Source organism: Diceros bicornis, chromosome 26, assembly GCF_020826845.1.
Source record: "Diceros bicornis minor isolate mBicDic1 chromosome 26, mDicBic1.mat.cur, whole genome shotgun sequence".
Lineage (NCBI taxonomy): Eukaryota > Metazoa > Chordata > Mammalia > Perissodactyla > Rhinocerotidae > Diceros > Diceros bicornis.
The window spans coordinates 20,135,017-20,159,030 of NC_080765.1; the positions used below are offsets into that span (position 1 = coordinate 20,135,017).

The following is a 24,014-nucleotide window of genomic DNA, read 5'->3' on the forward strand; positions in this document are numbered from 1 at the left end:
CATGATGGGAAGTGCAGTCAGGGCTAGGCCCCACCAAGGTGGGTATTAGATGGGGTCCGAGAGCCAGAAGCCCTCCTGCTTCTCCACTCCCCACTTGTACCACCATCCCAGATGTACCATCATCTCACGGGAGGCCCAGAGTTTCTGACACTTGGATGCATCTCCCTTAGGGTTCCAGGGTGAGAATAAAAGAGAACAATTTGAGATACACAATCACAGGAGATTTTACTGACCTCACAACATCCAGTGACACCATGGGAGCAGGTTTTTCTCTTGGGGACGTGTTTTTAGAGGCATATGGAAGCCCTTACATAATTAACAATAGAAAGGGAAGCTTCTGATATTTGTCTTTCTGGACTATTATTTACTTTGTGACTTCCATGATGCAGAGTTTTGCCTGGTACATCATTCTGTTCTCCCAGACCCTTTCCAACTGACATTGTGCTTTAAAGAGCCTAGTTACTGCATTTTACATACAGATAGTGGAAATTAGGTTCTTTCAGAAGCACACGAAACACCACAAATGAGGTAAATGAAGGAAGCATTTTCCTTCTACAGCAGTTTGCTGGGAAAACAAAGAGAACCTGGGAAATTTTGCCTTGAGAAAACAATGTCAGATCCCTGAATCAGACAAGGAGAAAACAGAATTTTTTAACAAACTGCCTTTAAGAGCACTCTGCCCCAACTGTTTGAGTATTTGGCCCCTATGTGGTTAATATTTGTCCTCTAAGAGAAATACCCAGCTCCTGGCCACAATCAATAAGTTGGGCCCCTTCTCCAAGAGATAGTGGCACCCCTCCTCTGATGTCAGAGTCCTCTCCTGCCCTGGTGAGAGGTGCCTGCCATAGAGGGATGCGGGAAAGGGAAGGAGGACATTCCTGAGGCTGAAGTTGAGAAGCCTGGAGTTTGGCTGTGTTTGGAATGTGGCCAGGGAGTGACATGGATACCATGGTGGACTCTTCCCCTTGGCTCTGCATGGCTGCTCATAGCTCCCCACGCGGTCGGCCTGCATTGGAAGCACAGCGGAAGCCTAGGTTGTCTGAGGCTGAATCTGGAGTGTTGCCCATCCTGCCACCAGAGAAGAGAAGAGAGAATGGACATTTGTTGAGAAAGGGGCCTGGTACCTTACCTAACTTTCCTGCTGAACCTCTCAAAGCCTGCTGTGTCTGGGGGCCTGAGGACTGGGGAGGGCATGGTCTGGAAAGAAGCCTGATTTGAGGGCATTCCTGGGGGAAAGGAGTAAGAATGGACCTTGGGACTGGGTGGAGGAAGTGAGAGAGGTCCTGAGAGAATGCACTGGAAGGCAGGAAAGGCAATGAAATAACTTGGACTGTCGGTAGTTTAGAATAAATAACTCAGCCGAAAAATACCTGTTGGCAAGAAGCGAGAGAATATCATAGTGCCAATCAGTACTTCATACTTGTCAAAGAACTTTCACATATATTTCTTCATTTGTCATTTCCCAACTGCTCTGGAAGGCAGGATTTGTTCACCATTTTACAGACCCAGAATCAAATACTAGAAAGATTATTCTTATTATTATTATTTTGTGAGGAAGATCAGCCCTGAGCTAACATCCGATGCCAATCCTCCTCTTTTTGCTGAGGAAGATTGGCCCTGGGCTAACATCCGTGCCCATCTTCCTCTACTTTATATGGGACGCTGCCACAGCATGGCTTGACAAGTGGTGCGTCGGTGCGTGCCTGAGATGCGAACCTGCGATCCCCGGGCTGACGAAGCAGAGCGCGCACACTTAACCGCTGTGCCACCAGGCCGGCCCCTGATAATAGAAAGATTTAAATGTCTTTCCCAAGGCCAACCACTGCTTCAGTGGCACAACAGAATCAGTGGCAACCCCAGTTTCCTGGTTCCCGGGCCAGTACTTTCTCTACTACTTTGTCCTAAAAAAAAGGAGGTGAGGAAAATCCAGGGGCCTCAACGGATCAAGGAAACGTCTGCAAACCTGATACCATGAGGCCACAGAAACAGTGGCCTGTCTACAGTCCTTATGGAACCCAGGAGTAGGAGTTGCAAGGAAATCAACCAAAATAATTCTACAGATGAACAAAGTAGAAAGAGTCCTAGAAGGGGACTTGGGAGCCTGGGACTCTACCATTCAGCTGCCACCACTAACCATCTGTGTGAAATGAGCAGGTCCCAGGACCTCCCTGAGCCTATTTTTTCTTGATTGTAAAACAAAATGATTGTAGAAAATGATTTTTCAAGTGCCCACCAGTTTAAAGAGTCAATATTTCCATGACCCCTGGCCATGACCTATTGATGTGGCCATTCCATTTCTCTCCCTCTGCACACCTAGTTATAAGGACAAAAGGAAAAACCCACATAACCAAGGTGTTGGACACCAACTCTCCCTTGTGCTGAGAGCTGGCAAGAAGAGGCACAAGCTGTCCTAGTCTGTCTTGCTTTTCACAGCAAACGCTGCTTGCTTTCTTTCCCATACCCACAACTCCCAGTGGAGGCAGAGCAGCGCCAACACCAGCTCTGGTGCCGCCTGTGCTCCGGGAGACCAGGACCCAGACCCTGAGCCCCCAGCTACCAAGCCCCTCACCTGGTGGTGACCCGGGCCCGGTGATTGGCAGAGCCATCAGCTGTGTCAATCCAGGATGCCCCTCGGAGGACACGCATGTCTTGGTCAGCAGCCTGGTATGGTGAAGCAGTCCACTCCCACACGTTGCCCACGAGGTCATAGAGGCCTGCAGCACGGCAGGCGGGTCAGTCTCAGGGTGGGAAGCACCATAAATCCACCCCTCCTAGCCATCAGGGGCTCTAGGGGGGCAAAAGCTTCCCCAGGGGTGTTTCTCTCTGCCTCATCTATCATGCAGAATGCTCCCACCAACCAATCTGTGAATGCTGACAGCAACTCCATGAGAAATCTTACCATAGTTATTCTGTGGGGGGAAAGCGTTCACTGGGGAGACGCCATGGAAGCCGTCCTCAGCCTTGTCACCTTTGGGGAACTTTCCCTGAGGGGGGGAATTTAAGATAGTAAATCAAAAGATTTACCATCCTGTCCCAAGACGTGTTCCTGCCTGCCGAGAAGGAAACTAAGGTCATCTTGTTGTACCATCTGGGGGAGGGGGAAGGTCACGGGGCAGTGACCTGAGGTTTCCATCCTGAGTTCCCAAACCAGTTGCCTCATGTCCTCCACCATCACCTTCTGGCTGGATTAGGAAGTGTGTGATTTCCTCCGCGCCCACAGTGGTCCTTGCCAAGCCCATCCCACTCCTACTTTCTCCACTCTCAGTGACTTCCTCCCCTCTGCCTTGAACCCCATGTGCTAAGAGGTTTAGGAAGAAAGGCTCCTCCCTCTTCTCTGTGCCATGCACCCGTCTTCTCAGGAACCACTGATGCCCATCCTCTTCTCTCTTGTACCATCTTTTTCCCTTCTTCCACCAACAGGTTTAACTCTCCCTCATCACCCTGACTCCACCTTCCTCATCTCCTGTTCTTTACCACCAAAATTCTTGAAAAAGTAACCTCTATTTGCTGATGCGATTTGTTCAACTTACTCATTCTTCTTCTTGTTAAAATTGGGGTTCAGCTGCCACCACTCAATGGAAGCGGCTCTTATGAAAGGGAAGATGAAGGGGCTATAATTTACTCAACACCTACTATGTGGTAGGGCTGCTACATTTCTCTCTTTTAATTGAATCCTTGCAAGGGTATGAGGCAAGTATTTTCTCCCTTTAAAAAACTAGCAACTGAAGCTCAAAATGGTTAACTTATCAAAGATCACACAGTGAATAAGTCAGATCTGTCTTTCTGCAAACTCTGAACCCAAGATCATCTAAAAGGTCAGTCCACCCCTGAGGCCCTTTTCAATGCTTCCCCCTGAAAGGCTGGTGCTGTGCTCCCCTCACTCTACAGAGTCTTCCTGGGGGATATCATTCTTGTCGAAGGTATACGCGGATGACCCCCAAACCACTTGCTCTGACCCAGACCTCTGTCCTAAGCTCCAGACTCATATTTTCAGCCTCTGACTGAGCATATAAATGACCCAAAGGTGTCTTCAGCTAAGATGATCCTAGAGTGATCAAGTTCTATCCCTCTGACCCCCAACATGTATATTATCTATTCTGGATAATGGTAGCACCATCACCCTGCTTCCCAAGTTTGGATTCACGCTTCAATCCAACTCTCTTCCATCCCTCCACTTTTGATTAATTACCAAACCCTGTCTAACTTCTCAGGCATGCCTCTCTCATTTGGCTTCCTCTTGATTCCACTCCTGCTTAATTCAAATGTTCATAATCCCCTGGGCCACTGCCACAGCCTCAAATTCAGAGACCCCCCCTGCCACCACCACAGCTCTACTTCATCTGATCCTGCACGAATTAGCAATGTTAGCATCCCCCCAAATTAAATGATGTTGTTACTCCCCTGTTTAAAAACCTCTGTCGGCTCCCAATTGCTTGGTAGGTAAAATCTAAAACCATATCTTGGCACATCTGGTCCTTCATAACCTGCCTCCAACCCACGGTCTACTTCATCTCCCACACCTCCCGTTTCCCTGTGCTCCAGCCTCTCTGAATCTGTCATGTCACAGAACACACAGTACTCTTTCCTAATACAATGCTGATGCTCATGTTGTTTCTTCTGCTTGGAATGCCCTTTCCTCCACTTTTCACTTGGCAAACTCTTACTCAATCAGCTCAAATGTCATCTTCTCTGTAAAGTCACCCTCAGCACTCTCAGGCAGGGATTTACACCCAAGCACACTCTGCAAATCTTTAATATGCAGCACCACCACACTCTTCTGCTTTACCAGTTTACCAGTTTTCAGTTCCAGTAGAACATGAAGCCCTCTGAATCCCACAGCCTAACACAATGCCTAGCCTACAGCAGGTCTCATTCAATGCTCTGAGAAAGGACAGGAGCGAGGAACGTATGTCTTACCTGCCACAGGTTGGTGCGGTTTGGCTGAAACCGGTTTCCCCATGGGTAAACCTGACCTGCCAGGACAGCAAGGAGACAGCAGGAGAGGGAGAGGTGAAGAGTCAGGGAAGAAGGGAAAGATAGAAAGAGGGAGGGAACCAAAAGGAAGTCAGAAGGTGATGAGAAAAGAAGAGTAAGATTAATTACTTCTCTCTTTCGCATGCCTGTCCCTTCTGCTCATCGTACTGCTTTCCGAGCCCTGACCTCCTGATTCGCTCCAGGGCAGTGCAGTCCTAGGTGTGGTTCTGACTAATGCCAGTCTGTAAACTATGTGTTACCAGTTCATGTTACCAGTCCATCTCATGTACTCATGAGATAAGTACAGAAGTTGAGAGTAAGCATTGAGAAACTTGCTAATTGGACTTAGACTGGATAAATGAACAAGCAACCTCATTCATCACATCAATAACTTTGACTGTTGGTATACCCAGTGTTCATTCAAAGAGTGTGTAGAGGTGTTGACTATGGAGAATGGCTATTTCACTCTCATAACTTTTTGTTCAGTTAGGATTGCAGAACAACAAAGTCATGAGCAAATAGTCATTCTTTATATTGATCCCCATACAGCTACTGAAAACATATGTAGTTTGGCTAATTCTTTTCTTTTTCTAAGCTATGTTGTTCTGATTATATTTATTGAAATGTAACATGTCTGCGAAATTTCCAACAATGAAAAATTTTATGTCTGGTTTTTCATTCCATTTTTCCAGTTATTAATTTTTATGGTATTTTACACAAATATTAGTCTGAGATGGATTAGAAATGAAAACAACAACAATTAGTCCTTCACCATACAGTTTAAGAAGCACTGCTCTAGGGAGCATGGGCCCTTCACCCCTTTAAAGCCTCCAATGCAGGGCAGGATGGGGAGAAGAATAAAGGGAAATCTCCTTGGCATCTCTATACCCTTCAAGCCTCCTCGGGCAGCAAACTCCCACTCTTCCTCAGTGGGCAGCCGTTTCCCCCGCCAAGCACAGTAGGCACGAGCATCATTCCAGCTCACGTGTACCACCGGGAGCTCCAGTCTCTCTCGGATGCCAGAGCCAGGACCTGCAGGCTGACAGCCAGGATGAAGTGAGACAGGCTTCTGGGAGCTCATGGTCTGAGGAAGGCCAGGATTAGGGTGCCTGAGCTCATCTTTTACCACTAGATGGAGCAAGGAAGTTGGAAGAGAGCCTGGTGAGTGAGGAGAGGTCCAGAGTCAGAAAGAATACACTAAACATAAGACTAAAGGGAGAAATGGGATGGGAAAAAGGATTGGGGCAGAGGAAACAGGGTTGCTTGGCTGTTTCCCTGAAATCTCTCTGTCATCTTTAACTCAGTATTCGTAGATGGGCAAGGGGTCTAGGGAAGCCAGGCCTCCAGAATGAGAGTCAACAGGAGTAGAGAAACCAACTCTTACCTGCCTCCAGAATGCCCTTTCCACTGGAAGCCACCAAAGAACAGACTGCAAAAAAGAAGGAGCATGACTGCAAGATGCTCTGACCCAGCAAGGGCTCCTTCCTGACTGACACACCGAAGGCAGAGCAGAGACTTGGGTGAGGCTATGTCTGTTAAAGTGTGATATCTCACCACCTTAATAGAGGGAGTCTTGTCAAGATGTGCTCTTGCCAGTTCAGGGAGTATTTGAACCCTATATGTATCTGGATCTTTACAGAGTCTCCCTATGCAGAAACCAGCTCAGGGTTAACTTCCTGCAAGTGTGTGTTCATTCGACTCTTCCAGGGAAGGTTTTGCTTCCTTCCTGCCTCCAGCTCTCAGGTTTGATTCTCTACTGTGACCCAAGTGACCCCCTATCCCACAGGATTCTCTGTCCAGGTCCCACTCCCATTCCCTCAGCTGCAAGCCCAGGTTCTCTCACCTCCATTTGCTGGGTCGCTTTGTTTCTAAGCTCATCGGAGACCAAGTCCTCAAAGACAAAGCTCCACCCAAACATCTCAGCCTCTGTCCGGTACTTTCTCTCCCTGACAAACTCCCTGAAAAGAGATATTCCACTTGGTTCAGCTGATAGGGTTCCATGCCTCACCTTCACCTTCTCCTGCTCCAGAAAACCACATATATCCTTACCCTATAAGTCACACATCACAGAGTTTCCCTGAACTCCAAGGAATTAACCTAAAAGCCTGAGCAAGAGATTTTCTTTTAAAATCTGTTGCTTCATGTGTAATCCACATACAATAAATTTCACTCTTTTCAGTGTATAGTTTTGTGAGTTTGGACAAAGCATACAGTCACTATCACAATCAAGATACAGAGCTGTTCCATCAACCACCCCCAAAAATTCCCCGGTGCCCCTGCCACCACTGATCTGTTTTTTGTCCTTATAGTTTTGCCTTTCCCAGAATATAAATTCACATAAATTGAATCATACAGTATGTAGCTTTTGGGTCTGGTTTCTTTCACTTAGCATAACGCTTCTGAGATTCATCCAGGTTGTTGCCAGTCACAGTAGTTTGTTCCTTTTTAATGCTGAGTAGGGTTCCACTGTATGGATGTACCACATTTTGTTTATCCTTTCACCAGTTACAGGTCATTTGGGTTATCTCCATTTTTGGAGATTAAGAATAAAGCTGCTGAGAAGATTTAAGGGTGGGGAATGGGCCTCTTTTTCTGAAAGGTCTTCATATACCTAATCTCACAACCATCATGGGAGGAAGGCAGAAGAGGTGTTATTATCTCCATCTAACAGATGAAAGAAACTGAGTCAAATAAAGAAGACTTACCGAGATTTTAGAATGGATTTTCATATAGTTTGGTATGGCTTAGCAAATTTCAGCAAGCAGACTGCCAGGGTAAGATGGATTGTTTTCATTGGGCTAACAGTACCCTATCTGTGCGAGTCCTCTGATATGAGAAGACATTGTTCACCCATCAAAGGGGCATTCAGAATGGAGGAAGTGATCAGATTTGGTAGCAATAGCCATTTACCAATCTCAGAGTGTCTAAACAGTCTGAGAATCTTTTACCAGAGAGGCAGAGACAAATTATGGGTTCTAAGCAAAGTTTAGGGGCTTGCTGGAGGTGACATATTTCTATCACATAATAGGTCATAATTTGATACAAAAGAATGCGTACTGTGCATCTATCTATCTAGCTATTTCTGGTTGTCATGATATGGTGCAAGCCTGATCAGAAGTGATTTCTCCTTCAATTTTAATAACTTTCCTGTTTAAAAATACTTTTAAAAAGCAATATGTGCAATGCACATTGTATTGTAGAAAAATGAGAAAAGGTAAAAAAAAAAAAAAAAAGAAAATAATTATCACACCAACTAATATCCTTCCATATTCTACTCCCCTTCGCACCACCAAGGATTTTTAAATAGCTTTAATAAGGTGCTTCTCTGGAATTATTTCATTTGGAAGTCAAAAAAACACGGGCAAAATCCGTCAACTAATGCAATGTTGCATCTTTCAGTTCTTTTTTAATGCATATACATTCTATATACATAGTTCTAAAAAATGGGATCATACCCTACATATTGTTTTGTAAACTACTTTCTTCACTTAACATCTCATAACTCTCTTTTTCACAACAGGATTTTTAATGGCTGCTAAGTATTATGCTATGTTGATACAATATGTTTAAGTGATCCTTAAATTGTTAATATTTTTTTACAATGTCATCTTTTTAGCTAAATGTTTTTGTATAACCTTAATTCTTTCCTTAAGATAAATCCCTAGAGGTGAAATCACTAAATCTAAGGGCCTGAGGAATATATGAACAATCCTTATGCTTATTTTAGTCTGTCTCCTGAATCAATTTTTCCCCATAATTTTTTATTTTGAAAAGTTTCAAGTCCACAAATGTAACATTTAAGTCATTTGTTACATTTGCTTTCTTGTTTTTCTGTTCCCTCCCCATTCTTTCCCCCTCCTCTCTCTCTATTCCCCCCTGTACCATCTGAAGGTAACTTACGGATATCTTCTGGATCATTTTCTACTTTAGCTTACCCAAAACACATCACCTTGTGGAAAATGAGGCAGCTTAACATGGCTTCTTAGATTGAACTAGAACCATAATGTCTGACTCCTAACAAGGCCATTTCCCTAAGTGGAATTTAAGGGACTCTCAGCTAGTATGACCCTTCTCCCAATCTTTTCTCCCCGTTGAAGAGGTTTCTGTTGAATGTTTGACTCTTGCTCATATTTCTCAGTGCTTTGTCCAGTGTAATGGAAAATCCACTGGCTCATGAGTCAGGGGATTTGAGTTCCAGGCCCAGCTCTGCCACTAACAGACAGTGAGGTAAACCTCTTTGGATTTCAGATTCTTCCATCTGAAAAATGTAGATAACACTTATCCCGCAGTACTATTGCAAAGACGATATGTGACAGTGAACAAGCTAGTTTCCTTTTAGATATTAGAAATGACAATTAGAGACTTGACTCCTCCTGGAAGAACATCGGATGTACCTGAAATCTTTGTTGGTGACAGGAAATATGTCGATGGCAAAGGGTTTTACTGTCACCTCCCGGACAGGCCCTTCACCATCTCTGCCATCTGGTGAATTTGTTCCCATCTGGAATCTCCCACCTGGTAGCTGGACCATGTTAGTAGCCTGCCCATTTCCTGCAGAGAAAAAGGAGAGTCATCAGTAATACACAAGTATATATAAAACAAGTGGCAATATTTGGATCATATACAATACTCATAACAGTACAATGATAAAAAATGGAGGCTTAAAAATTTGGCTTTAAATTCTTGTTCTGCCATTTAATTTGCTGGGTAACCTTAGGCAAATAACTTAATCTGAGTTTCAATTTCTTCATCTATAAAATCGGGATAATATCTAACTATCTCATAGGTGTGGCTGTATGATTTAAAATAACATGTGAAATACTGAGCATCTGGTAGGTTTTCAATAAATGTTTATTTCCTTTCCTTACCTCTCTATTCCTTTACACAACAATCCTTTGTTCCAGGTAGGTAATGTAGACAGTACACCCCGAAATACATCTAGCACCTTTCTACCCATACTTCTGCTCATACTGTTTCGCTGCCTCTTCCTCTCCACTCGCTGAACTTATCAATTCTTTTTTTTTTTTGGGAGGAAGATCAGCCCTGAGCTAACATCCATGCCAATCCTCCTTTTTGTGCTGAGGAAGACTGGCCCTGGGCTAACATCTGTGCCTATCTTCTTCCACTTCATATGGGACACTGCCACAGCATGGCCTGACATGCAGTGCCTTGGTGCACACCCGGGATCCAAACCCGGACCGCCAGCAGTGGAGCACACACACTTAACTGCTACGCCACGGGGGCCAGCCCTCAATTCTTAATGCTTTTCACCATTATATTATATGCTCCAGAAAGGACTACATCTATTTTGCCAGTATATCCCTGGCACCTAGCAAAAGTGCACAATAATTACCATCAAATAATTGAATGATCTCCTTCATATTTGCTATTTGAATGCCTCAGAAAATCATAGAATTAAAAGGATCTTTAGGGCCGGCCCTGTGGCTTAGCGGTTAAGTGCGCGCGCTCTGCTGCTGGCGGCCTGGGTTCAGATCCCGGGCGTGCACCGACGTACCGCATCTCCAGCCATGCTGAGGCCGCGTCCCACATACAGCAACTAGAAGGATGTGCAACTATGACGTACAACTATCTACTGGGGCTTTGGGGAAAAAACAAAAAAGGAGGAGGATTGGCAATAGACGTTAGCTCAGAGCCGGACTTCCTCAGCAAAAAAAAAGAGGAGGATTAGCACGGATGTTAGCTCAGGGCTGATGTTCCCCCCCCAAAAAAAAAAAAAAAGGATCTTTAATTCAACCCCTTTATTTAACAGGACGAAACCAAGACCCAAAAAGGAAAATGACTTAAAGAGCTGTAAGCAGGAGCTGGAACTAGATCCAGGTTTCTTTACTTCTAGGTCAGTGCTATTTCCAACAGGCCACACTTCTCTGGCTTGATGTACTACTTTGGTGTTGTTTCTAGGTAAGGATGTCTAAGTACCGTAAGTTCCTCAAAGGCAGAGTCCACTTCTTTTCATGTTCCTCAGGATCCTATCTTTGGCCCTCTTCTCATTCTCATTCTGACACACTCACACTGATGATTTCATCCATTTCAAAAAAAAAAAAATGGAGCAAGCAGGGAAATCTCAGATTAAAAGGGAATTAAGAAACAACATACAATTGCAATGTATGAACTTTATTTTGATGCTAATTCAACAAGTAAACTATAATTTAAAAACATTTACAGTGGGGCGGGCTGGCCCGGTGGCGCAAGCGGTTAAGTGCGCACGCTCTGCTGCAGCGGGCCGAGGTTCCTCGGTTTGGATCCCGGGCGCGCACCCACGCCCCGCTTGTTGGGCCATGCTGTGGCAGCGTCACACATAAAGTGGAGGAAGATGGGCATGGATGTTAGCCCAGGGCCAGTCTTCCTCAGCAAAAAGAGGAGGATTGGCAGATATTAGCTCAGGGCTGATCTTCCTCACAAAAATAAGAACAAAAAACACCTACAGTAAGTGAATTTGAACACTAACTGGATGTTTAATGATATTAAGGAGGACAGTTAAATTTTTTAGGTGGGAAAATGGTATGGTATTTTTTTTGTGACTTCTCTCTTTGGCTATTCAAGCTGAATATTTACGAATAAAATTGTACAATGCCTGGATTCACTTCAAAATGTTCTGAGGCGAAGGGGAAAGTGGGACGGACACCAAAGAAGCAAGATTAGCCATTAGTTGCCCATTTGCAACTGTTAAGCTGGGCGGGGGGGGGGGGGGGGCGGCGGCGGCTCGTTATATTCTCTTTATGTTCCAAACATCCCCAAATTATAAAAGTAAAAAAGAAGTGAGATACAAATGATAGGGGCTGTTAACCATCTCGCCAATTTGGCCGCCTCTGGGAGGCGCCTCGGGCCGCTCCAAGCCCGTCCAGGAAGCGGGCAGAGATGCCACTCTTTCCCGCCCAGGGTAGAAAGCCCCACCCCTTTCCTGATACCTCCTGGGACAAACAGCGTCAGGGGGAGGCGCGCAGGCCAGCACACTGACCTAGCTCGAGCCATGGGCCGGACAAGAGCGGCAGCAGGGTCAGCAGTCGCAGCGAGAAGCCCATGCCGGCAACACGAGCCCTGAGAGCACGAGCAGCGTACGCACCCTCTCCGGCTCTGCTACGCATGCGCCACGCACGCACCACGTCTGCCGGCAGCTCCTGCGCGCAGGCGCGCTGCCCCTAAAGGATCCTCCAGTCTTGAAATTGCAAGGCATGCTTAGGCCAGAGGCCAAGGTGGCGCCTAGGGCCTGAGTTTAGCGCGGGAGGCCATGTAATTAAGAAAAAGCAATTCGGGTTAGCGTTGAGGGGCCCTGCCAGTCCAGAAGCCTTCATTATCTTTTGAACATTTGGACTGATTTCCTTCCCTTTTATATTCAGATTCCTTTGTGCCCTGGAGCACCATTAACAAGATCACAGAAAAGGTTTCAACTTAACATTTATTGCACACTCACAACTGCCAAGTTCTTAAAATACAAAGCTTAGCAACACAAAACTTCACCTTAAAGGACTGCAGAGATATATACCAACTGTATAAAAACAATTTTGTGGAAACGTGTAGGAGAGAATAGCATTTGGGTGAGAAAAACAAAATTGAGGGTTTTGAGATGGATGTTTCAGCATAAGCAAAGGTTCAGAAGTGTGAAAATATGGTCCGCCTGAAAACTATATCTCACTTAGCCCTTCGTCTTCATGCCTTCAGCCATCTTTTTACCTCTGCCTCCTCTATTTCTATTTCTGCCACTTCATACTTGCAGCGTTTTCAACACCCTTGCCTTTAGTTCACTCATCTTTCTACCCACTACAACTTTTATGGGTAGCATTTTAGCAAAGCTACTTCAAAAGCATGAAAAATCCAACTGATCCAATATTTACTCAGAGGAATTTATACTAAGGAAACAGGGATGCTTTCAAAACCTTAAGTTACTTAAGTGTTATTTATATTAGCATAAAAATTTTAAACTTAAATGCTTAACAATAGGAAACTATTGGATAAATTAAATTACATCCATTAGAAGAAATTATTAAACCATTAAAATTTGCTTTTCAAGGAATATTTAATAACAAGGTGGATTAACATATGCTTATCTAACACGTATTTTTATCACTAAAGCTAAAGGAAAACATCCTGTTGATTGGGTAAAAACGGCCTGCTTTATGTTTATACTGCAGTGCAATTTAAAAAAACCTGTAATTATCATTTCAGAACTTCAGAATTTGAATAGGTGCCAATGTTCTCTCCTTTTTCCATAAGGGAAAAAAAATTTCTTTGAAAATCATTTGAAGCTTGGATAAAAATTCCATAGCTATAGTCTTAGGTTCACTGTAGCGTCTTCATGATTCAGATGATATAAAGGAAGCTTCAACTCAACCTTTTAGAGATGACATTCCAGCTCGCATGATCTCATCAACCAGGAGAATGTTGGTGGCGATCACAGTGCTGAAAAGGGAAAAAAAATCAGATGGCTCAGATTTGAGATATAAATCCTAATTCAACTTAATTTCCAACTAAACTGTGCATATTACATCCAATTAAGTTTCCCCTTTCCCCTCCATACATAGCAGGCTAGTTTAGTCTCTATACTATTCAGTTGATTACATTTTTATGGGGGGAAAAAAAGTAACTAAACACAACATACCAAATTTAGAGTATGATGATTCCCTAAAGGTTATTTTAATTTTGGCTTTCCCAAACTTACCAGGAGTGAAGTAGCTGTTTCTTTACACAATAGTTATCCCATATGCCTGCTTCTGCTGCTACCATTGGCTCACCTGAAAAGTAACCCAGCATTAAAATCACATATAGCAAGTCCTAAGATCAGAATGCTAACAGTATTTTGTGTTGCTTTGCTAATCACTGGTAACTCATTTCCTCCAGTATTATCTATGAGAACCCCAAGATCCTCAATTAGTCCAATTTGGTACAAACCATGACTCCGGTGCACACTATCTTTGATGAGTGGCTGATCTCTACTTAGAAGACTTCCAGCGATAGGAATGCTCTATTAGTTACCAAATGTTTGAATATTTGTTTTTCTGGACACATTCTTATTTATCCATATTGAAGTACAGCACTTGAACTATAATCTGGCCAAAATGGGCTCACCATTTCCCTTATTCCAGAAACCTTTTCTATTAACTGGAATGTAAACGATGCTGTTAACAACAGATCTTACACATATCGCATGGATGTATCTTAGTTCTCTCTCTCCCACTTTGTTACTTGTAAAATTTGTGTTGTTATACTGTTCTAAGACCAGGGCTTTAATCTTTTCATTAGATTTGGTCCCCTCGTTCAGCAATTATTTGCTATCCTCAGTCTGTTTTCACCCGTGAATATGGTCATCTAATATACTTTCTTTTATTTTTATTTTTTGTGAGGAAGATCAGCCCTGAGCTAACACTCATGCCAATCCTCCTGTTTTTGCTGAGATGTTAGCTCTGAGCTAACATCTATTGCCAATCCTCCTCCTTTTTTTCCCCAAAGCCCCAGTAGATAGTTGCACGTCATAGTTGCACATCCTTCTAGTTGCTCTATGTGCGACGCCGCCTCAGCATGGCTGGAGAAGTGGTGTGGCGGTGCACGCCTGGGATCCGAACCTGGGCCGCCAGTAGTGGAGCGCGTGCACTTAACGGCTAAGCCATGGGGCCAGCCCCTAATGTATTTTCTTATCAAAGTCCCTGATAAAAAACTGAGTAAAGCAAGCCAAATATGAAATCCTTCAATATTAACCTGAACCACCTACCACTACTCAGCAACATCAACAAATCCATACTCTTTGAAATTATTCAAATATCTACTCTATTCCCTTAATTACTATATCTAGTCATTGTATTTTTCTATCATATTTTAGAACCCAGAGTTCCCTGATGGCACTGGTATCAAACTGCAAAACAACTCCGCAAGATTCTTTCATCTGCAGTTTTGATCCTTCCTGGCTTTACCTCACATATATTATCTAGTTCTCCCCCTACAAATAATTGCCTTCTCTTACCTGTGTTCAAGTCCACACCCACAAGTTGACCTGATTCTGAATGTTCTGCTTGAACTTTAACTAGTGTTTCCTGAAGGTCAAAACCAGAGTTCTGAGCAAGAACCTAAAGCAAACAAATTTAATCCTTTAAAAGACAGGACCTAAAAACTGACAGTCAAATGTACAATAAATGAACAGTATTTCCAATTAATAATTGAAAAACCCTTTATTAATGAAAACAGACCAGTATTTATGCTCACTTCAGAGAATAACATGTTACTAACCAACTCACTAACCCACCCCAAGCTGAGCAATACACTGGTCATAAACTATAACCCCAAATGAGCATACCATAGAAAAATCATGATTCTGAACATAGTTTAACTAAAACAAATAAAAACAAAAAGCAATCTTGTACTCGAATATAATCCCTACACCACAAACCCTCTTAAAATAGTTCTCTTGCCATCTGAAACTTCCAGATAAACCAAACTCTCCCTTCCAGAGGAACCAAATACATTTGGATGAGAGAGACCTGTTCTGGTGTTAATGCTCAAACTTGTTTTTACAAAATCCACATTATGAAAAAACCTACATTATCAAAAAGCTTTCATTAGTTGAATCATTTTAGTATAGTTTAGAAAATCGTCTGTTAAAGTGCGCATACCTTGGGAATAATGAGCAACGCATCGGCAAATGCTTGAACTCCAAGTTGGGCCCTGCCCTTTACACTGGGCTTATATTTAATCAGGGCTTCTGCCATTGCCACTTCCACTGCACCAGCACCTGGAACTACACAGCCTATTGGGTGGGGGAAGAGAGAGATGCTAAGCTACAAAAAAACTGTAAAATCAATTAGAAGAAAATATATAAATTAAAACACACATAGATGAAAAGCCATTAATTTCTTGAGAATTCAGTATAACCGCAGCAATTTTAATATTGCATTTGAAAGCAATACAAACAACATATCAAATAGCAGAATGATTCAATTTAACTAGCACTTCAAAGCTCTTACAAGCTCTTAGTACTAGTTCATTTATTTGTATCCACTTTTAATAATGATATGCTATGAATACTTAGCATACCATCATAGCCATGTTAAAAGAAAGACTTTTTACTTTTGCATGGTGTCTGGCTGTGTAAACTACTGATAAAAAGAACACAGTATTCAGCCATGCCTTTTAGACTAGCAAAAAGAATATAATTTAAACACAGTGAGGATCTTACCATCATCAATAGCATTTTTAACAGCCCTCAAGCCATCTCTTATTGCATCTTTGATTTGTGTGAGTGTGTGCTTATTTGGTCCTTTGACCAATAATGTGACAGAGCGAGGATTGTTACACTTCTCAATAAAGGTGAACTTCTCTTCTCCCTGTGTGAAGAGATAATATTTTCAAAAACAGAATATGGTTGCACAAAGACTAAACAGAGGGGAGGGGCTTATGGAGGAATGCTAAGTAGCAAATTAATAGGGAACACTGATCACATTAAAGCAAATTATTTCTTAAAAAAAATCACATATATAAGAAATGTGATTCTTCCATCAATGGCTTATCATTACTACACATAAACCATCAAAACGTATATAAACAAAGCAAAAATCTGATCCTGAGTTTGAATGAATTTTTACTACTGAGAAATTAATTAACCAAAAGTATTATTACCTTCAGAAAGAAAATACACTTACCAATGTATACTCATAGACAAGTCCTGCATGTCCCAGACAATCAGGATTTAGGTCATCAAAAGAATTTAGAGCTACCCCACCACAAGCAAGTGTCAGCCTGAAATATTGAAGTGTTTTAAGGGAGACGTATAAGTGATTTTATTACTTACAGATTTAAAGAGAAGATTAATAATTTTTAGAAAGCAATCTTTCAGAATTACATACTAAAATTATATTGTAAAATGTATTTTAAGCCTTTCCATTCACCACCAACCAAACAAAAACTGGTCTTTTCTCCCAACTCTCCATTTAAAACATCCTCCCCTCAAGTCAGCAAATACTCTTCTGATATGAAATCTAAAGGTGGCAAGAGCTCTTCATTGTGGTGAGCTCTTTGGGAGAAAGTACTTCTCTGAAACCCCTTGATGCTGTCTCTGACATAGAAAAATACATACAGTATATGTCATGGTTTCAAAATAAAACAAGTATATACCAATGCTCATAGCAGCATTATTCACAATAGCCAAAAAGTAGAAATCCAAATAAACGTCCACTGACAGACAAATGAATAAACAAGATGTGGTATATCCACACAATGGAATATTATTCACCCTTAAAAAGGAATGAGGTTCTGACACAAGGTACATATGGATGAACTTGGAAAACATTATGCTAAGTGAGATAAGCCAGACACAAAAGGACAAATATTGTATGACTCCCTTAAATGAGGTACCAAATTCAGAGAGAGAGAAAGTAGAACAGAGTTTACCACGGGTGGAGAAGGGGAAGAGAAATGGCGAGTTATTTTTTCATGGGTACAGAATTTCAGTTTGCAAAGAAGAAAAAGTTCGGGAAATGCAAAATGGTGATTCACAACGTGAATGTAACTTAATGCCTCTGAATTGTACACTTTAAAAAAATGGGTAAAATCATAAATTTTATATTATGTATACCTTATCATAATAAAAAAATGCAAAAATAAGCAGAGGGAAAAAAGAAAGAATCCCAATTAACTTGCAAAATAAGTAAAATTTGCATTACACAGATCATCTGCTAGCCATACCTTTCCATATTTCTTCTTTTAGCTCTGCGCAGAGCTACTATGCCTTCTTTTGCAAGAGCATCTAAGGAAAAGGGGTCAATTCCCTATAACAACAAAAAATTAGTTTCAACATATTTCACTTTAAAAATAAAATGGATAACTAGTTTATAAAGCAAAATTTTATTCTCACCTTTTGATTAATAACAACAAATCCTTTATCTGAATCACCACAGACTTTCCTTTTCAGTTCTATTATTTTTTTAACTCTATCTTCAATGAATTTTCTTTCAGCTTTTACTAGTTTCTCTCTTTCTTCTGCACTCTTGTAAAAAAAGCCAGAATTCACTTCTCTATTTTAAAAAAAGTTACAGAAAGGGAGGGAAATGGTTATTTTTTGAGTAGAAGATAAGCCAGCAGCCTCAGAAACTGGGTTAGTCTTGAAATTGAACAAATAGTCACTGAGCTCCAATCCTGTCCCTGGTACATTTTCAGGTATATGTTTCCTATAATTCTCCCAAACCCAACTGAGAAAGTATTATCCTTACAATAGGGAAACTGAGTCTCACAAAGTGACTTGCCCAAAATACGAAGCTCCTCTACTGTTAGGGGCCATAAACTCACGTTTTTTCATATTCTAATGACACATTGCATGTGAGGATGTATGCATCTTCTACTCTTTTTCTCATATCAGGATGCCGTGCCCCGTGGTCCAAAACAAGACCTCTGATTAAGCTGTTAAAACACATAAAAAATTATATTGTTATTGACTTCCAGATGGAGTGTAACACATGCTACCAAATTACAAACACTGAATTGAGACTGTTGATAATTTTCACACAATCAGCTTTATTTTTTTGAGTTATTTGAACAAGACTTTTGGGTGAAACTTTTGTAGGTTCAATTGTGAAGAGGCAATATTTCAGAACACGACTAAAACAAGCCATTCCAACACAATCTCAACTGGTAGGCTATCAAATTGCGATCATCTCCTTTGAAAATTGTTTTCAAACTAGGTCTTTGAAATAACATATACATTTTTAATTCCCCAACAGCCTCCCATTATGCTTTGTATCCAACAGTTCAATAAATGCCAACTGACTGATGTAGCTCACTTTTCAGAATCATTCTGACATAAACACACCATACTACTAACTTCACTGCAGGGGAAATATTACTAAGTTAAATACTCATCTAGGCAATATACATTAATTCGAAGACAAAAAAAAAAAATCAGCCAAAAGATATGTATTGTATAAAATGCCTGTAAATTTATAAACACTTTTTAAGTATTTCATAGCATTCTACCACCTACCTTGTATCAGTTTCAGATTTATGTTTCATCTCCATGATCTCAACCATGAAGAGGTCAATAGGTTCATCTTGTTTTTTAATGGCCAAAATGGAGTCCACTACAGCCTACAATAGGAGTATAACCATTAAATGAATTTGATTTGCAGAAGTCGAGACACTTATGTTGCTTGTTCTTCAGATAAGTTTAAAGCAGACGGTTTCTTGACTTTAAAATCTCTGAATTGATCTAAGTCTTTTTTATGAGCTCATACAATACATTATTTGTAAAAGGCTGAAGTCATTTACTTTTCTGAAATCTCAATCTGTAATTATCAAGAATCATGGACAGGGGCCTGCCCGGCGGCACAAGCAGTTAAGTGTGCGCACTCTGCTTCGGCGGCCCAGGATTTGCAGGTTTGGATCCCGGGCACAAACCGACGTGCTCCGCTTGTCAAGCCGTGCTGTGGCGGCGTCCCATATAAAGTGGGGAAAGATGGGCACGGATGTTAGCTCAGGGCCAATCTTCCTCAGTGAAAAAAAAAAAAAAAAAGAAGAGGAGGATTGGCATCAGGTGTTAGCTCAAGGCTGGTCTTCCTCACACACACACAAAAGAATCATGGACATCCCTCGTATTATTTTATTAAAAATATTGTTAAATCTCCATTTGATAAACCTTTTAATGAAAGCTGATTATAAAGCTAAAGCTTTATAACCTGGTCAGGTATACCATTATTTGATTTTCTCATTTTACTTGTTGGGTACACAGATCTGGTTATCATTGCCACAAAAATGAACCTACCTTTTTCACACAGTATGATACTGTGAAGACTCTAGATAGCACCCTGTAATTGGAATTGGTTAGATGTTTCTAAGATCAGGGGTTTTCAGTATAGGTGTATTGTACCAGCTATGTTCCAAATTTAACACATACCTCTGTTAAGACATCAGCAAGTTCAGCGTGAACTTTGGTACGTAGAGATGTTCTGGCAACATCTATAAGTGTTTCCCTGTCCATCTCTTTGGTTACTTTGACTTGTTCCAAAAACTGAAGTGCCTTTTCCTTTGCAGCTTCAAATCCTTCTGTTATTATTCTGGGATGAAGACCCTATAATAAATACACAATTACAAAATCACCACTAACACTGGAGTTCTTCAATTAGATTCAACTATGTAATTGATGGAAAACTAACTTTTTGAAGGGTTATTCTGGATCATTCATACCCTTTAATACAATTAAGTTGATATAATGTGCTGACTTTCTGAATACATTTAAAAGGATAAATAATCCTTTCAATGCAGAGGAAAAGAACAGACATTGCTCTAGCACAGAATCAAAACCAAGGGAACTATAAAGCACACTTGGGTGTTCACTGTGCAAACCACAGGGAATAATGCCTGAAAGTCACGACTAGGTCATAACAACTTGCAGTCCATAGGACTATTATATCCTTTCTATAGCTAATCTGAAATTAATTTACGTCATTTACTAATAAAAAATAAACAGGGAGACTAAGAGTCTGCTTTCTCTCTCCTCCCAGGAAATTCTTCCTGACATTGGATTAGTACTCACGGAGGTTAGCTTTAACCTTGGAATTACTCAGGGCTAAAAAAGTTGTGGAATTCTTATTTAAGTTTTTGGTTGATTTTTTTCTTATAAACATGACTAGTCTTCAATATCTCATGTCTAGACCTCAATTATTAACCTACGTTACACATAGATATAAACCATATATGCCATGCAACTTGATAAAAAAACCTTTCAGGCCAAGGAAGGTTCCTTAACTTGTCCATGATCACAATAAATTTGTGTCAGACCAGGATAAAGACTCTGATTTCCATATTTAATCCTTCCTGTTCGTTACATTCTACTGTACGGCCTCAGTTACTATTAACACATCAATTTGCATAAATAAAACTCATATTATTTCCTGTACACAATAAACATCACAGAAAAATGAGAATCATGTATACTTCAGAAATGTAGAGATCCGCCTGCTTCAGCAGCTCTCCAATGATTAGGACATTGGAAGTGGTACCATCACCAGTTATGTCATCCTGCGCTGTTGCTACTTTAGCTATTAAGGAGGCTGTTGGATGTTGAATTTGCTGCAAGTAGAAAAAGAAAAAAATTACTTAAACAACTTAAAATGAAACAGTCCAAATATACCTTAAAATGTGTGAAGGGCCTCCTTAAGTGCTATCCATTTGTACAAACTGCCCAAGTGTTCAGCTACATATTACTTTTAAAAACTCAGCATTATGGGGCCAGCCCTGTGGTGTACCAGATAAGTGCTGACGCTCTGCTGCTGGCGGGCCGGGGTTCGGATCCCAAGCGTGCACCTATGCACCGCCTGCCAGGCCATGCTGTGGTGGCATCCCATATAAAGTGGAGGAAGACGGGCACAGATGTTTGCCCAGGGCCAGTTCCTCAGCAAGAAGAGGAGACTTGGCATGAATGTTAGCTCAAGGCTGACCTTCCTCACAAAAAAAAAAAAAAACCCAAGAACTGTCTAAAAGCTCAGCGTTAGCTATTTTGCATATCAGTTTATGAGGACCAAAACATTTTCATATATAAACTTACTTCTCAGACTATCTCCACTTTACTGATGAGGAAATCTGAGGCTCAGTTAAGGTTTACTCAAGGTGATGGAGCTAACAAGCAATAGTAACAAATAATTTCAAATACATGCATGCCTCTTTATGACAAATCTAGAGCTCTTGTGAGAATAAACCAGGTACCTTCTAAAATGAAAGCCCAACAGCCTCCAGTATTACTTGGCATTGACACCTCCCCCCCCAAAAACATAGCCCTCTCAGCAAACATCATCAGTGGATACTAAATCACTGTGTGGAAGGGTTTTAGAAGAACAGGATATTCATGTCGCCTATGTCACCCACCGATTCTTAATTACAAAGAATCCAATCAAGGCTCCTACCCTGCTTTTGGGTGTCTCCTTATTTTGCTTTAATCTAGAACAGTTCCCCAGCCTTTCATGTCTTTGGGGACATTGACAGTTTTAATAATCTAGGCCAGTGATCTTACAGACTATCTCATTATCTAAAGTTGCTGATGATAACCACTTTTGGCACGACTACTACATAAGTGATACTGTATTACTTCTCACTGTCTTTGCTGTATAATTTTTTGTTAAACTATAAATTTTTAATGTGCTTCTCTGTATTTATGTGTTATTTCACAATAAAAAATTAAGCAAAACAAAAAAAATCACATAGATATGGCTTTCCTTTTTTTTTTTTTTTCAAAGATTTTATTTATTTATTTTTCCCCCCCAAAGCCCCAGTAGATGCTTGTATGTCATAGCTGCACATCCTTGTAGTTGCTGTATGTGGGACGCGGCCTCAGCATGGCCCGAGAAGCGGTGCGTCGGTGCGCGCCCGAGCTCCGAACCCGGGCTGCCAGCAGCAGAACGTGCGCACTTAACCGCTAAGCCACCGGGCCGGCCCAATATGGCTTTTCTGACATCAAATTTAAACTATGACTCCAACTGTTGTCTGCTAGCACAGTCCACCACTTAGCCCACTAAAAACAAATAGAAAAGGACTAGGTTATCTAGTCCTTCTGAAGATACTTACAAATGTCTGGATGTTGAAGGCATGCAGGGTACACTACTACCAAAATCCTAAATTTTATATTGAACTCAAACCACAAGCAAGTCATTTCCTTTTCTTGAATTTGAACTGCTAGGTTTTAGGAACTCAGGGACGAATAAAATGATTGCTCCTCTCAATAATTTCATGTTCTTGGTCACTCGGACTTTGAAAAATGGCAGAGTTTTATCTCCCTTTCAGATGGAGGTGGAGTGATGAGATGTAATAGAGTACTGCTGTTTCAAAAGTGCCCACTTGATGATGTTAGCTTTTTCTGCTTTTCAAATTTTATTAGAATTGATTTTAATCATTACAATCCTTTAACCAAACCCTTAAATGGCAAGAGTAGGGATTCAAAAATAAGTCTATCAGACTCCAGGGTTCCTCACTGTATTATCACTGATACTATTACTGATTACATTCCTTTTCTACTCCCTCCATCGTCTGAAGGACTAGCTGTTGAGAGCTGATATGATTTTCTGCTACCTTGAGAATGAACATTAAAAATCTTCCGACAAATCAAACGTGCTACGGAAAACCGAGGCATTTCTGACTTAGCACAGCAGCTTCTCACCATTTCATGAAGCAGCACGTTGCCATCTTTAGTAAGCTTGATGTCTCCAGCACCAGAAACAAGCCTGTGCAACGGGCAGAAATGAATCACAGAATGACTTTTTCAATAGAGATCAAATTAAGAGTCCTATAAAAATCGAGCTTTACCCAGACCCCAGAGAGCCTGGGCAGGTGGGGTGGGTTCTCTCCGCCCGGTAACAGGAACGGTGCAGCGCCCACCCCCACCCTTCAGAGAGACAGTGTGCTGAGTCCTCAGGGTCGCTAAGTCTCAGCGCAAGGGGGAGCGCAGCGCACGCGGGCAGCTTTGTTCTCCGCGGAGGCGGCACCCACTACAAGAGGAAACAGCCCGGGCAGGAAATAGGTCCTACCCGGAGAACACGAGGAGTAAGGGCCGCAGGGCGAGCGCGGAGTCCCGGGAGCGGCAGGCTCGAGGCCGCGGTCCCCGGCGCCAGGCCCGCGGCGGCGCGAGGTGCGCGGCGCGCCCCAGCCCTCCCGCCAGCCCCGCCTTACATCTTCATGGTGCCCTTAGGCCCCAAGTTGGTTCTGAGCACGTCCTGCAGTCCCCGGGCCGCGCTGATGTTCACCGCCAACGCCGCCTGGGCTCGGGCAACCTCGGCCTTGGGGTTCAGGGTCTTCACGGCCGCCATGGCTGACCCAGCAGAGGAAGAGTAAGAGAACCGAAATCAGAAACGCCCAAAGCCGGCTCAGCGTGGCCGGGAGGCGCTATCCGGAGTCTTCTGGAAAAGTCGGGCACGCCTGGCCCGCCCCCAGCGTGCGCGCGCGCCGCCGCCATTGGCCCGCAGGTCGGACGGCGCAGCTCATTGGGTCGCGGCCGCCTGCGGCCCCGCCCCTCGCGCCGTGGCTACGGCGCCATTGCGCAGGGGAGGAGCCTGTTCCTCGGCAAT

General features: G+C 42.3%; 2 protein-coding genes and 2 non-coding genes across 6 annotated transcripts; all 4 read right to left on the reverse strand.

The window, feature by feature from the left end:
• Positions 1–94: 94 nt before the first annotated feature.
• SUMF2 (sulfatase modifying factor 2) lies at positions 95–12,051 on the reverse strand. Of its 3 annotated transcripts, XM_058569507.1 has the most exons (9): positions 11,951–12,051; positions 9,369–9,525; positions 6,818–6,932; positions 6,359–6,403; positions 5,863–6,013; positions 4,918–4,973; positions 2,900–2,984; positions 2,570–2,714; positions 102–1,068 (listed from the first exon to the last, which is right to left on the reverse strand). In XM_058569507.1, the coding sequence occupies exons 1-9, from the start codon at positions 12,012–12,014 to the stop codon at positions 984–986; spliced, it is 903 nt and encodes a 300-aa protein (XP_058425490.1). In that variant the 5' UTR covers positions 12,015–12,051; the 3' UTR covers positions 102–983. The 3 variants fall into 3 exon arrangements, with proteins under 3 accessions (XP_058425491.1, XP_058425492.1, XP_058425490.1); XM_058569508.1 differs by lacking the exon at positions 2,900–2,984 and having other exon boundaries at positions 95–1,068; XM_058569509.1 differs by lacking the exons at positions 4,918–4,973; positions 5,863–6,013 and having other exon boundaries at positions 101–1,068.
• A 319-nt stretch (positions 12,052–12,370) lies between these two features.
• CCT6A (chaperonin containing TCP1 subunit 6A) lies at positions 12,371–23,822 on the reverse strand. The gene is made up of 14 exons (XM_058569506.1): positions 23,620–23,822; positions 23,111–23,174; positions 20,899–21,033; positions 19,859–20,032; positions 18,950–19,053; positions 18,259–18,369; positions 17,828–17,987; positions 17,659–17,741; positions 16,617–16,713; positions 16,154–16,301; positions 15,591–15,724; positions 14,945–15,047; positions 13,649–13,721; positions 12,371–13,389 (listed from the first exon to the last, which is right to left on the reverse strand). The coding sequence occupies exons 1-14, from the start codon at positions 23,754–23,756 to the stop codon at positions 13,317–13,319; spliced, it is 1,596 nt and encodes a 531-aa protein (XP_058425489.1). The 5' UTR covers positions 23,757–23,822; the 3' UTR covers positions 12,371–13,316.
• On the reverse strand, positions 15,965–16,104 carry LOC131422998 (small nucleolar RNA SNORA15). The gene has a single exon (XR_009224173.1). It is a non-coding gene; the product is annotated as a small nucleolar RNA SNORA15 (small nucleolar RNA).
• On the reverse strand, positions 20,172–20,305 carry LOC131422999 (small nucleolar RNA SNORA22). The gene has a single exon (XR_009224174.1). It is a non-coding gene; the product is annotated as a small nucleolar RNA SNORA22 (small nucleolar RNA).
• Positions 23,823–24,014: the final 192 nt, after the last annotated feature.

What these genes read in the sequence shown, in the direction of transcription:
- SUMF2 (XM_058569507.1), bottom strand. Translation starts at nt 12,014, where the DNA reads ATGGGCTTCTCGCTGCGACTGCTGACCCTGCTGCCGCTCTTGTCCGGC. An exon ending in TGCCCGAGGAGGCTTGAAGG is followed by an intron (nt 4,974 to 5,862) that starts GTATAGAGATGC and finishes CTGTCCTGGCAG; the next exon opens with GTCAGGTTTACCCATGGGGA. An exon ending in CCCCCCACAGAATAACTATG is followed by an intron (nt 2,715 to 2,899) that starts GTAAGATTTCTC and finishes GCCGTGCTGCAG; the next exon opens with GCCTCTATGACCTCGTGGGC.
- CCT6A (XM_058569506.1), bottom strand. Translation starts at nt 23,756, where the DNA reads ATGGCGGCCGTGAAGACCCTGAACCCCAAGGCCGAGGTTGCCCGAGCC. An exon ending in ACGTGCTGCTTCATGAAATG is followed by an intron (nt 21,034 to 23,110) that starts GTGAGAAGCTGC and finishes TTCTACTTGCAG; the next exon opens with CAAATTCAACATCCAACAGC. An exon ending in TCATTAGAATATGAAAAAAC is followed by an intron (nt 17,988 to 18,258) that starts GTGAGTTTATGG and finishes TTTTTAAAATAG; the next exon opens with AGAAGTGAATTCTGGCTTTT.